Source organism: Mauremys mutica, chromosome 3, assembly GCF_020497125.1.
Source record: "Mauremys mutica isolate MM-2020 ecotype Southern chromosome 3, ASM2049712v1, whole genome shotgun sequence".
Classification (NCBI taxonomy): Eukaryota; Metazoa; Chordata; order Testudines; family Geoemydidae; genus Mauremys; species Mauremys mutica.
The window spans coordinates 94,380,855-94,394,660 of record NC_059074.1 but is presented as its reverse complement, the minus strand read 5'-3'; the positions used below and the strand labels follow the sequence as shown (position 1 = coordinate 94,394,660).

Below are 13,806 nucleotides of genomic sequence, written 5' to 3'. Positions count from 1 at the left end.
ATAACACTCATGCAATAAGTAATTAAATTGTTGTGGCCTTCATAGAGCAAAAAGCTAAAATTTCCACTGTTGCCCAGTAAATCCATAAAAGAGAGACAAATGAATTTAAAAGATTGTCATGTTCTTTAGTACACAATGGATTAACTGCAATTCACCATGAATAGCAGATATCTTGTAATGACAGTTTTAAAGGTCCAATTCATAAAAATGTCATGAGTGTATATTATTCTGCACTTATTGCTGAGTATTTCTTGCAAGTTTTTCTATTGTCAGTCAGGTTTTATAAGGGAAGCACTAAGTCAGAACAAATGCAGGGTTACTGCATCACTTCAAAAATTATATTTATAGTAGGTTAATGGGTACAGTTGATTAAGTGCCTATTTCTTAAATAATTACTTGGTGCACACGCTGGCTCCAATTCTATCCTCAGCTTTATGTGGACTCACTGGAATATAGAGTATGTTTATATATTTGAGGGATGACGGTAGTGTTTTTAATAAGCGACTAATTGGTCTAGATTTGCAGGTATTCTCCATTGCATGGACTGATCACCAAATGTATGTTTTCTGCATTGTGATGGCAAATCTTCCAAAGCATACTTCAGTTGGCCAAAACCAGGCAGATTTAATAAAACACAGCACAGAGGGAACGTGTACCATCTGAAACAGGTTGATCTACCCAATGTCACAGTTTGGCCCAATACAAGTGTAGTCATCTGTCACAAGTCATCGTGGTTTACCAACTTGGGTGCCATAGAGATAAGACACATCTTGGTAGATAAGTCCTTCCACAGTTATGCTGTCTTTTTGCCTTAGTCTCTGTTTAAGTATCGGGCCTTGTTCGGGTCTCTTACCTTATTGTTTTATAAAATGTGGATCATCGTTCTTTAATAAGATATTTTAAAAAATCAACTGAATTTCTTTTAAATCTTTTCTTAGGAACAGAAGAGGAAAAGAGGATAACCCAAGAGAAGAGAGCTATTCCTGAAACTAAAAAGAAAGGTATGGAACTGGAAAGTTTATTGAGAGGCTGATCCAGCTCCCATTGAAATCAACGGCTAAATTCCCATTAACTTCAGTGGCGGCAGATCAAACTCTAAACTTGCAGTACCACAATGCTCTCCTATTGGATGATTTTCCCATACCTTATTTACATCACCATCCCACGTTTTACTACTTTTTCAGTTTGTATCAATATTTTAAGGCTTTTCCTGGTTGACAAGCCAAAGAACCAATGGCAAACGTGGTGATTTAGCCCCCCCAGTTGTGAGGCTGTCCATGGCAATTTTAATGGTTGTCCCTGATATAACAGGACATGTCTATATTGCCATATGTGAAAATGGTAGGACATATAGCTTTGTATTCTGCATGCCAGTTTCAATGACATCAGTACCATGTCGTTTTGATAGTAATGAATAAGATTTGTAGCTACCACTGGTAACTTAAATTAAAAGCTACCACATTCCTGCACTGATGAGTCTCACCTGGCCTTTCATGAATTATTAAGGGTCCAGATTATCCAAAGTTGATGCTTAATGAATAATTTTCATTTTTTATCTGATTGCTTTGTGACTAGGTGTGTGCAATGTCTAGATGGGAATCATCTGATCTAAACTCAAAAATAAGTCACATTTTTTCAGCATGTGCCCACCAGGGCTTGGCTGACTGCATATTTGAATGTGTGATTCATAGTTCTAGCATATCAAATGACTTTCTTTAATTAAATGTTAGAAAAAGAAGAGGAAAAAAAGAAATCCCCTGAGAAGACTGTCCCTGAAATAAAAAAAGCAGGTAAGAAATTGAAATTTGTCAGGTTTGACATTTGATTATTTAATCTGTGTATTTTCAGTTTTTAAACATTTAAAATAGGTTAATATGTAAATTCCCATTACTTAAGACTGAAGGGTACCCTTTTATTCTGTGGATTTGGGATTTGGACAGACATAAATCATCCTCTCTCCACTTCTGACACCAAATTAAGCTGTGGGCATAAGTAACACCACTCAATGTAGTCAATGTTTGGTATAGCTAGTGGATGCTTGATTTAAAAATAAAAGTAGTATATGTAAAGGGGGATTCAGCTATGGCCTTACATTTTTCAGGGATAGTTTTTTCACATTCAAATAATTTTAGGTTCAAATGGTAACAAGTAGCAGAGAAAATAGTCAGTTAGTTGTCTAAGGGTACATCTATACTACCCGCTGGATCGGCGGGTAGTGTTCAGTGTATCAGGGATTGATTTATTGCGTCTCATCTGGACGCGATAAATCAATCTGCGAATGACGCCCGTACTCCACCTCAGCAGGCGGAGTAAGCGGAGTCGATGGGAGAGCCGCGGCAGTCAACTCACCACCGTGAGGACAGACAGGTATGTCGAACTAAGATACTTCGACTGTAGCTGAAGTTGCGTATCTTAGTTCAACCCCCACCCCCGCTAGCGTAGCCCAGGCCTAAGAGGCTTTATCTATGCTGGGAGAAATGAGTTGTGTTAGAAATAATAACAACAAACATTATTTAACATGTTAAACACTACTTAATGTATACAAAAGCAGAGCTGGTTTTTTTAAGTGATAACTAGCAACTAATGTTTATGTCCTCTCTACCTTAGAATTTGTACTCATTGTAGTAATAATTTAGTGTTGACACATGTTCAAGCACGTTTAAAATTCAAATGAAGCTTCTTTCTATGTCATTTTAATATCTTTTATTTCTGCTTTTATTGTGCATTTCCAAGTTTTCTTTGGTCTATCTCACCCCCTCGTGCCCTGGGAATTCCTGTCCAGTGCTTGTCTTATGTTTGTTTGATTCTTTCCATCATGTGTGTTCTAGCCATCTTTATTTTTGTTCCATAATTTCCTGTCCTATCAATTTCTGTTTCTTCCTCCTCCAAAGCTCTTCATTTATCATTTTTATTCCGGCCATCTAATGTTGAGGATTTGTCTAAGGCAGCTGTTTAGAAAAACTTGAAGTTTAGATAATAAGGTCTTGATAAGTCTCTAGATTTCAGCACTATTCAGTAAGATAGCCTTTACAATGGTGTTAAATAGTCAAAGCTTAGTTATGAGGGCAAAAATTCTGTTTCCCTACATTGGCTTTGGGGTTGCAGAGGCATATCTGGTTTTTGCTATTCCATCTGTTCCATCTTTTTTGCTCATGGTGCTGTCAAGAATTGTGAAGTGTCAGACCTCTTCTATGCCAATCTCATAAAGTGTTATTGGTGTTTCTTGTTGGATGTTGATTCTCATGGTTTTCGTTTTCTCTGTGTTGATTTTCAGCCCCACTAATTGTGCATAGGTCTGGAGATAATTTGTGTTAGCTTGCTTTTCTCCGTGGGTATGGGTCAGCAGGTTGATGATCTGTTACTGTCTCTGCTCCATTCCTGTTTCATACAACCTCTAAAGTTCTTATCCACTTGTGCTGAATTGCAGTGTGGTCAGTTTTGTTCCCTGTTCTGTGGTGTGGCTACCTGCCAGTTATCTTGTGAATAGTACAGTGAGGGGAAATAGTTCCTCCCATGACCAGATCATTCATTCCACAAAAATCAGCAAATATTTCCCCATTTTTGTTCACTTAATGAAGGCCTTGTTTTCCCACAATTACTTCCCTGCCTGTATTGTTGCTCCCCCACTTTAGTGTTCATGTCTCCAGTTACCAGGAGGACATCCCTTTTCAGGACCTTGGCTACTTCTGTTCACAGAAGTTTTCTTGTTCCCGTTGGCTAGCTTGATTTGTTAGAGAGTAGCACTGAATAATGGGCACTTTCTGAAACTTTGATGTAAATTGTGCTGTTATAATCCTGTCAGGCTTTTAGCTGCCCTCCTTGACAGTATCAGATTATGCCATCTCTATGTACATTACCCACTGCCAGGAATGAGGACTTGCCGCTGTACCTACCCAGTCTGCCTATGAGAACAGCTGAGCCACAGCAGGACTGCCCGACTGACTACTCCGCCTCATTGGTTGAGAAAGTCAGCAAGCCTGCTCTTCAGCCTAACAGCAACAACTGATCTGTGGCTTCTCTATACACACAGCCACAGCTGCAATCTCTCCTTGCCTCGCCTGCTCTTAGCCTTACTCCAGCCCTGATCCTGGCTTGTTCCCAACCTTGCTACTGTCCTTCCAGTCTGCTCGAGCCTGACTCCTGGTTCCTGGCTTGTAAGTGCAGCTCTGACCATGTCTGTGCTAGGCCTGACCACTTCTGCTCTGACTGCTAGGCCTGACCACCCACATCCTGGTTCATGACATTGGCATTCAGTAGCTCAGAATATAGTAGGATGTGTCTAGGTGACAGTTATTTGTCATGATGTTACCCATCTCACTTCACTTAGGCCTGCTATATCTAGTTTATATTTGTCCATTTCTTCTGTTACTTGGGCTGTTTTACCAGACTTATATAGTGTCTGCATGTTCCACATACCGATTTTGGTTATGGATTTAGGATGGAGCAGATTCGTCAGAGGAGTAGCTTCCTTTCAGGTTTGGCCACTTTGCATCATCATCTTTCTTCTAGGTCTAACTGAGTTGAGTTGAATTAGGCTCAGTTTGTTGAGCTGAGCAGTAGTGTAGGTTTCCATAACAGCTTTGGGTTTTTATGGGAGCAGTTGTTAGCCCACTCCCAGCCAAGCCCTACCAGGAGGATTGGTTGACTGCCTTTGGTCTGGTTTCTAGTCTTCAACCTGGCCTGGGTGGCCTTACCAGTTATATTACCACTCGCACAGCTCTGAGGGTCATGGGACCATGCAAGCTGTCCCACCACATCAAGGCATAGTCCATGGGGAAGGAAACTACATTACATGCCATGTAATTCAGAAATGAAACATCTGGTTTGATGCTATCTCCTTTTGAACCCCCTAAAAGCAGGAAATCATAATGGAGGAGACAAATTACAATTTACAGTGTTGCCAACTGTCAAGGTTTCTTCCCCACTCTGAACTTTAGGGTACAGATGTGGGGACCTGCATGGACACTTCTAAGCTTAATTATCAGCTTAGATCTGGTATCGCTGCCACCATCCAGATTCCTCCGTCTGGAACTCCCCCTTTCCTCCCAAAACCTTCTCCTCCCAGGGTAACCTTGAGAGACTTTTTCACCAAGTTCCTGGTGAACACAGATCCAAACCCCTTGGATCTTAAAACAAGGAGAATTTAACCATCCCCCCTCCTTTCTCCCACCAGCTCCTGGTGGATCCAGATCCAACCCCCTTGGACCTAAAAACAAGGAAAAATCAATCAGGTATTAAGAAAAAGGCTTTTAATGAAAGAAAAGAAAGGTAAAAGAAAACCCTCTCTATAGTATGCCAGCTACTCTCACAGACAACAGATTCAAAACACAGAGGATGTTCCCCTGGGCACAAATTTATTTACACAAAAATACCCAAATACCCAATTTTGATAATTCCCTTAATGGTACCAAGACAAGTTACAAAGAAAATAAACATAAACCTATTTATCCCTTTCTAAAACTTACTACTCTGACAAGGAAACCTACTCCTTGATCTTTTTCACTCCGGCTGAAACTGAGGCTCTAAACAAAGGAAAACTTCCCTCCTTTCTTTTTAAACATCTTGTTCCCCCATTGGTTCCTCTAGTCAGGTGTCAGCTAGGCTAAGTGAACTTCTTAACCCTTTACAGGTAAAAGAGGCATTAACCCTTAACTATCTGTTTATGACACGCCCCCCAAATCTCAGACAGTGTTGAACCACACTGGCGGTGATTTCTTTCTAGAACTTTAGAATAAACAGATTAATAAAACACAAGCACTTTTACATATACTACTAATTATGTAAAACTACAAGATTTTTCACATTTCAAGGACAATTTTAACCAGTTAACTCTGGGAAACTTTCACGGGAGAGTGCATCAGCTACTTTGTTAGAAGCTCCTGAAATGTGTTGAATTTCAAAATCAAAATCTTGGAGAGCTAAACTCCATCGAAGAAGTTTTTTGTTGTTTCCCTTGGCAGTATGAAGCCACTTTAGTGCAGCATGGTTGGTTTGTAGCTGGAAACGCCGTCCCCAAACGTATGGGCGTAGCTTTTCCAGGGCATACACAATGGCGTAGCATTTTTTTTCACTGATTGACCAGTGGCTTTCCCTCTCAGACAGTTTCTTGCTGAGAAACACAACCGGATGGAATTCTTGATCCGGTCCTTCCTGCATTAAAAATGCTCCTACACCACGCTCAGATGCATCTGTGGTTACTAGGAATGGTTTGTCAAAGTCTGGGGCCCTCAGCACAGGGTCAGACATGAGTGTCTCCTTAAGCTGGTTAAAGGCCTTCTGACACGCATCAGTCCACTTAACTGCATTTGGCTGTGTCTTTCTGGTCAGGTCTGTCAGTGGGGCAGCGATTTGGCTGTAGTGTGGTACAAATCGCCTGTAATATCCAGCCAAGCCTAAGAAGGATTGGACCTGTTTCTTTGACTTTGGGACAGGCCACTTTTGGATAGCATCCATCTTGTCCTGTAGGGGATTTATCGTTTCTTGACCCACCTGGTGTCCAAGGTAAGTTACTCTGTTTTGGCCTATTTGACACTTTTTAGCCTTAACAGTTAGTTCTGCCTGCCTGATGCGCTCAAAGACTTTTTCCAGGTGCTCCAGGTGTTCTGCCCATGAATCAGAAAAAATGGTCACATCATCGAGGTAGGCAACTGCAGATTCTCCCAATCCTGCTAGGAGACCATCTACAAGTCTTTGGAAGGTGGCGGGTGCATTTTGCAGCCCGAAAGGAAGCACATTAAATTCATACACCCCTGCATGGGTGATGAAGGCTGACCTTTCCTTGGCGGGTTAATCTAGCGGTACTTGCCAGTACCCCCTTGGTTAAGTCTAATGTAGAGACGAACTGGGCACGTCCCAATTTCTCCAATAGCTCATCGGTGCATGGCATTGGATAGTTGTCAGGACGAATTACAGCATTTAGCTTACGGTAGTTCACGCAAAAGCGTATTTCCCCATCTGGTTTGGGAACTAGAACCACTGGAGATGCCCATGCACTGTTAGAGGGGTGGATTATACCCATCTGTAGCATGCTTTGGATCTCCCGTTCTATAGCAGCTTGGGCATGAGGAGACACCCAGTAGAGTGGGGTTCTAATTGAGCATTACCTGTGTCAATGGAGTGGTATGCCCGTTCGGTCCATCCTGGGGTGGCTGAGAACATTGGTGCAAAGCTAGTGCACAGCTCCTTGATCTGCTGTCTCTGCAGACGTCCCAGGGTTGCGGAGAGGTTCACCTCTTCCACACCACCATCACTTTTTCCTTCGTAGTAGACACCTTCAGGCCACTCAGCGTCATCTCCTCCCTGGGCTGTAAACTGACAAACCTTCAATTCTCTGGAATAAAAGGGCTTTAGAGAATTAACATGGTATACTTTAGGCTTTAGGGTTGAGGTGGGGAATGCTATGAGATAGTTAACAACTCCCAGGCGCTTTTGGACCATGAATGGCCCTTCCCATGACGCTTCCATCTTATGGGCCTGTTGCGCCTTCAAGACCATAACCTGGTCCCCTACTTTGAAGGAACGCTCACTGGTATGTTTATCATACCAGGCCTTTTGCTCTTCCTGAGCATCCTTTAGGTTTTCTTTAGTAAGGGCTAAAGAGTGTCGGAGGGTGTTTTGTAGGTTGCTTACAAAGTCTAGAATGTTAGTTTCTGGAGAAGGCGTAAACCCCTCCCATTGCTGCTTCACCAACTGTAATGGCCCCTTAACCTCGTGGCCATACATAAGTTCGAAAGGTGAAAACCCTAAACTGGGATGTGGTACAGCCCTGTAGGCAAAAAGCAACTGCTGCAACACTAGATCCCAATCATTGGAGTGTTCATTTACGAATTTACGTATCATGGCCCCCAAAGTTCCATTAAACCTCTCCACCAGGCCATTGGTTTGATGGTGGTAAGGGGTGGCAACCAAGTGATTTACCCCATGAGCTTCCCACAGGTTTTTCATGGTCCCTGCCAGGAAATTAGTTCCCGAATCTGTAAGGATGTTGGAGGGCCAACCTACCCTGGCAAAAATATCTACTAAGGCCTGGCACACACTTTTAGCCCTGGTGTTGCTTAGAGCTACTGCTTCAGGCCATCGGGTAGCAAAATCCATGAAAGTCAGTATGTACTGCCTCTGGGGGTCTTTTTTGGGAAAGGACCCAGAATATCCACAGTTACTCGCTGAAATGGGATCTCAATTATGGGGAGTGGTTGGAGAGGGGCTTTGACCTGGTCTTGGGGCTTTCCCACTCGTTGGCACACCTCACAAGACCGGACATAATTAGCAACGTCCTTGCCCATTCCCTCCCAGTGGAAGGACTTCCCCAACCTGTCTTTGGTTCTGTTCACCCCAGAATGGCCACTGGGATGATCATGGGCTAAGCTTAAGAGCTTTACCCGGTACTTAGTTGGAACTATCAACTGTCTTTGAGGACGCCAGTCTTCCTGGTGTCCACCAGAAAGAGTCTCCTTGTATAAAAGTCCTTGTTCTACAACAAACCAGGATCGGTTAGAAGAGCTGAGAGGCGGTGGGGTGCTCCGTGCCACCACCCAAACTTTCTGAAGGCTGTCATCTGCTTCCTGCTCAGCCTGGAACTGTTCCCTTGATTCTGGAGACATCAGTTCCTCCTTGGACTGTGGACTTGGGCTTGGTCCCTCTGGAAGCGATGTAGGTGATGGGGTTGTTTTCATTGATTGTGAACCGCTCTCCGCTGGTGCACTATGTGATATTTCAGGCTCTGGTTGAGCCTCTTGGGTAGGGTTGTCTGCTGCTTCTGCCAGTTCAGGCCCGCTGGTGCCCTCTGGCGTTGGAGTTGTAGATGGGTTTGCAAGCGCTGGAGTCTGTGCTGGCAACGGTTCTGGTGCTGGTTGCTTTGCCTGTTCCGGTTCTGGGACTGGATTCACTATGGCTGTAGCATTCATGGGTAGAAGATCTGGTTCCACCACCTCTGTCTGGGTCTCTGGTAACACAGACGGGGCCCTGGTGGACGGCTCACAAACAGGGATGGGTGTGGAAGCTTGCTTGGCCCGGCTGCGTGTGACCATTCCCACCCTCTTGGCCAGCTTCACTTGGTTGGCCAAGTCTTCCTCCAGTAGCATGGGGATGGGATAATTGTCAGACTGCAAAAGTCCACATTCCTGACCAGCCCTTGTACTGGACAGGCAACTCAGCTGTAGGCAAGTTTAAAGATTTTGACATGAATGGGTGAATTGTCACTTGGGCCTCTGGGTTGATGAATTTGGGGTCCACTAAGGATTGGTGGATAGCTGACACTTGTGCCCCAGTGTCTCTCCACGCGATAACCTTCTTTCCGCCCACTCTCAAGGTTTCCCTTCGCTCCGAGGGTATTTGAGAGGCATCTGGGCCTGGGGATCTTTGGTGTGATTGTGGTGTAATGAACTGTAATCGGTTGGGGTTCTTGGGGCAGTGGGCCTTTATATGTCCCAGTTCATTACATTTAAAACATCGCCCAGCTGACTAGTCACTGGGATGAGGTGGGTTGCTGGAGACTGAGGTGGGACAATAAGGTGTCTGGGGCTTTCCTTGGGTTGTAGGTGGGGCCTTGGGTTGCCCCCGGTGATAGGGTTTGGTTTCAGTTTGCCCCCTCTGAAATTCGCTTCAACTGCTAGTAGTTTTTTTCTTTTCTGCCACTTCCACCCATTTGGCTCCAATCTCCCCCGCCTCGGTTACAGTTTTGGGCTTCCCATCTAGGATGTACCCTTCTATTTCCTCAGGAACACCCTCTAAGAACTGCTCCATTTGCATTAGGAAGGACAGCTCTTCCAGAGATTTAGCACTTGCTCCTGATATCCAGGCATCCCAATTCTTTCCAATATGGTAGGCGTGTCGGGTAAATGACACATCTGGTTTCCACCTTAGGGCTCGGAACCGCTGACAGGCATGCTCAGGTGTTAGCCCCATTCTGATTCTGGCCTTGGTTTGAAAAAGTTTATAATCGTTCATGTTTTCCTTAGGCATTTCAGCCGCCACCTCTGCTAAGGGTCCACTGAGCTGTGGCCTCAGCTCTATCATGTACTGGTCTGTAGAGATGCTGTACCCATGGCAGGCCCTTTTGAAATTTTCTAAGAAGGCCTGAGTATTATCACCTGCCTTGTAGGTGGGGAATTTTCTGGGATGGGAAGCAGTACCTGGAGAAGGGTTGTTAGGGTTGGCTGGTAACTCCTGCTTAGCCCTTGCTAATTCCAGGGCATGCTTGTGGGCCTCCCTCTGGATCTCCATAGCCCTCTGGTGGTCAGCCTCTTTGGCTTTCTCTTCTCTTTCTCTCTCTTTTTCTTTCTCCTCCATAGCTCTTCTGTGGGCAGCCTCATGTCTGGCCATCTGTCTGTCATGTTCCTTTTGGCTCTCCTCAGCTCGGAGTTTGGCTAATTCCAGCTCCTGTAGTATGTTTTTTTTAATTTGCTTGACATGTTTCCCTGCTCTGCCTCAGCTATCTTGGTTTGCGAGGTAAAAAAAAGCAAAAAACACACAGCTTTTAACTGGACTTCTCAGAATGAGAAGAGACCAGAAAAACTGGTTTGTAACTTGTCTTTTGCAAACTGTTGATTTCCAGCTGGGCTTAGCTGGAGGGTAATTCTTTCTAACAAAGCCTTTTAGAAAAACCTTTATCTGTTTGCCTTCAGGGTATCTCTCTTTCACTGCTTCCCCAGCATCTCAAAGGAGGAAAAAAAAATCTGGCTTTTGGCTCCTAAAAAATCCCTCACCACTGCTCACCATGTCAAGGTTCCTTCCCCACTCTGAACTTTAGGGTACAGATGTGGGGACCTGCATGGACACTTCTAAGCTTAATTATCAGCTTAGATTTGGTATCGCTGCCACCATCCAGATTCCTCCATGTGGAACACTCCCTTTCCTCCCAAAACCTTCCCCTGCCTGGGTAGCCTTGAGAGACTTTTTCACCAAGTTCCTGGTGAACACAGATCCAAACCCCTTGATCTTAAAACAAGGAGAAATTAACCATCCCCCCTCCTTTCTCCCACCAGCTCCTGGTGGATCCAGATCCAACCCCTTTGGATCTAAAAACAAGGAAAAATCAATCAGGTATTAAGAAAAAGGCTTTTAATGAAAGAAAAGAAAGGTAAAAGAAAACCCTCTGGGAGAGATTAGCATACCAGCTACTCTCTCAAACAACAGATTCAAAACACAGAGGATGTTCCCCTCGGCACAAATTTAGTTACACAAAAAATACTCAAATACCCAATTTTGATAATTCCCTTAATGGTACCAAGACAAGTTACAAAGAAAATAAACATAAACCTATTTATCCCTTTCTAAAACTTACTACTCTAATAAGAGGCTGGTTCCTTGATCTTTTTCACTCCAGCTGAAACTGAGACTCTAAACAAAGGAAAACTTCCCTCCTTTCTTTTTAAACATCTTGTTCCCCCATTGGTTCCTCTGGTCAGGTGTCAGCTAGGCTAAGTGAACTTCTTAACCCTTTACAGGTAAAAGAGGCATTAACCCTTAACTATCTGTTTATGACACCAACTCATTATTTTTATCACACATCATGCATTATTTGGTGTTTTTCTTAAAGCCCCATCTGCTGGAGTCATATGATTAAAGGAGTATCTCAGCTTTTTATTTAAAAAATAAAAAGTACTTTTCTACTCTCATGATTAGGGGGAAAGGCTTGAAAACAGGAACCCTAAAGGCTCAAACACCAGAAGGCAAATAAAAAGAATCCACAATTTATTGTTTTAACATTATTGTAATTTTCAAGCTAATTTCATGGCTTTTGGGGGTCTGTCTTATGATTTTTAAACACCTGGGGCAACTAACTCTAGCAGTATTGTTCTAGTGTACACATAAGGATCTTTAATGCTTTGCAGTTTGTGGATGTAAGCTCATGTGATACTGTAGGAAGGAGGTTACTGATAAGGCAGCTGAACTCCAAAATGCAAAGGATTAAAGTAACAAAGACAGGGACTTTTATACTAATTCTTAAAGAAGATATATCCACTCAAAAGACAATAGTAGAACTTACAATAACATCTCTATTAGTCATGTATACAAATAGGGCTGATCTATTCATGCAAAACCTTATGAGGAGTAGCTCAGAAAAAGAGTTTATGAATGGCCGTCTTGTGATACCAAGGGTTGATTTTTTATTTTTTTTTGAGAGAGAGAGAGAGGTGTGGAGTACTCACAATTGTAATAACAGTTAATGGGCATGGTGATGATCACAGTATAAGAATAGAATGGAACAGAGCCTAACACCACACTGAAAGGGTTAAAACCAGGATCAGAGGAAGCATTATCAGAGCCAGGCCTACAACTCAGGTATTCCTGGCATGAGCTATGCTTTCTAATTATTCAGATCTCATGTTAAATTACATCATAAACTGGGAGGATATATATTCCACGGAGTTTACTGAAGTATAAAGTTAAATTGTATGTATAAATATAGAATTAAAAATAAAATATCATAACTTAAGATGGCAATTCAAAATGACCCTTATAACTTTATTCTGTTTCTAAACTTGCTTTTCATGTGAGACTATAGAATTTTAAAAGATTACATTTTATGGTCAAACTGCAGTATAAAGTTATTAACATGTTCATCTTCAGAAGCCGTTACTAAACCTTATGAGTCATCTTAATGATGCTGGAGAGAGAGAAATTAAACAATGCAGGACAATCCCACATTTCTGTCCCTTTTTTTAGCTCCCTAGTTTGCTGCATTTTTGAAAACTTTTCTAGCCTTTGTGTTAGAAGATGGTAATCCATAATATATTCTAGTTACACATGTCGCTGTTATTTGTCATTGGACTTGCTCTTTGAATTCATGTTCTCTTTTTTAGCATTGAGTGGCAGCATCTATTGTTATCCCCAGAAGGTTTTAAACCTGCAATAATTGTCACATTTGATCAACAGGATAGTACTGTGTAGCCCAAAGTTTAAAAATGAGCAATCTCAGCGTGTGGTTGTATTTACATGCTTTGGGCAGATACAGCAGAGTTTGCTGAATGGTGAACCTTGGAAGGCTTGAACTTTCAGTCCGAATAAGCAAGTCAAAAGCAGGATTATGGGGATGGTTTCCTATTTAATTCTTTTTACCTTTTCCAATTAAAAGGACAGGCAGTGTCTATTGCATTAAAAACAAGCTCCTTGCCCAGGCCTTCAAAGCCCTGCTTTACCTCTCTACTGCCTACTTCTCTGATTTTATCTCTCTCTGCTTCCCATCAACTCTTTCATTTCCCTTTGTGCCCTCCATGCTTGTTTCTGCACTGTCTGTGCTGCATGGCCCTTTTATACCTGGAACTTACTTCCTGAAACCCTGTCCCCCAAATTGGGCTTCATCCTGTCATTCGAATCCCTCCATAAAACTCACAGCTTCCACAAGGCCTGTTAACGCAGTCTCTTCCTATAGTGAAATGATGGACTCTGTGTGTGGTTGACTGAGAGGCAGAGAGAGATTCTATATAAATAATAAGAGCCTCAAAATAATGCTTTGAGGGCAACTCTGCCCCTGCCACCCACCTTTTCCCCATCTAGAGGGTAACATTTTACACCTCACAGCATAGCCTTTATATTTTCTGGTTAATGTTTTAAATTAGTGCAAATTAGCAAACAAAAGGGTTGGTTTTTTTTGGTCCATGTTGCAATTTTACCCCTTGCGTTACATGAATGTACTTTTGCACAGCTCTGTACTAACTGCCAGTGGCGCTGGAACAATTTTTTAGCGGGAGTGCTGAAAGGCTAGTGAACAAAACCTTAAGCCCCGCTGCATCACCAGCACCCCTAATTGCAGCACCCCTGCTAACCGTCTCTCTAAGGCAGGGATTGGCAACCTGTGGCACGTGG

General features: G+C 42.9%; 1 protein-coding gene across 1 annotated transcript in view; it reads left to right on the top strand.

Moving 5' to 3' along the window:
- Positions 1 to 13,806, top strand: part of TRDN (triadin) — a 271,057-nt gene that overhangs the window by 113,764 nt on the left and 143,487 nt on the right. The window contains exons 14-15 of the mRNA XM_045010301.1: positions 939 to 1,001; positions 1,731 to 1,790. Coding sequence (XP_044866236.1) covers positions 939 to 1,001; positions 1,731 to 1,790 — 123 coding nt within the window. The remainder of the gene's footprint in view (positions 1 to 938; positions 1,002 to 1,730; positions 1,791 to 13,806) is intronic.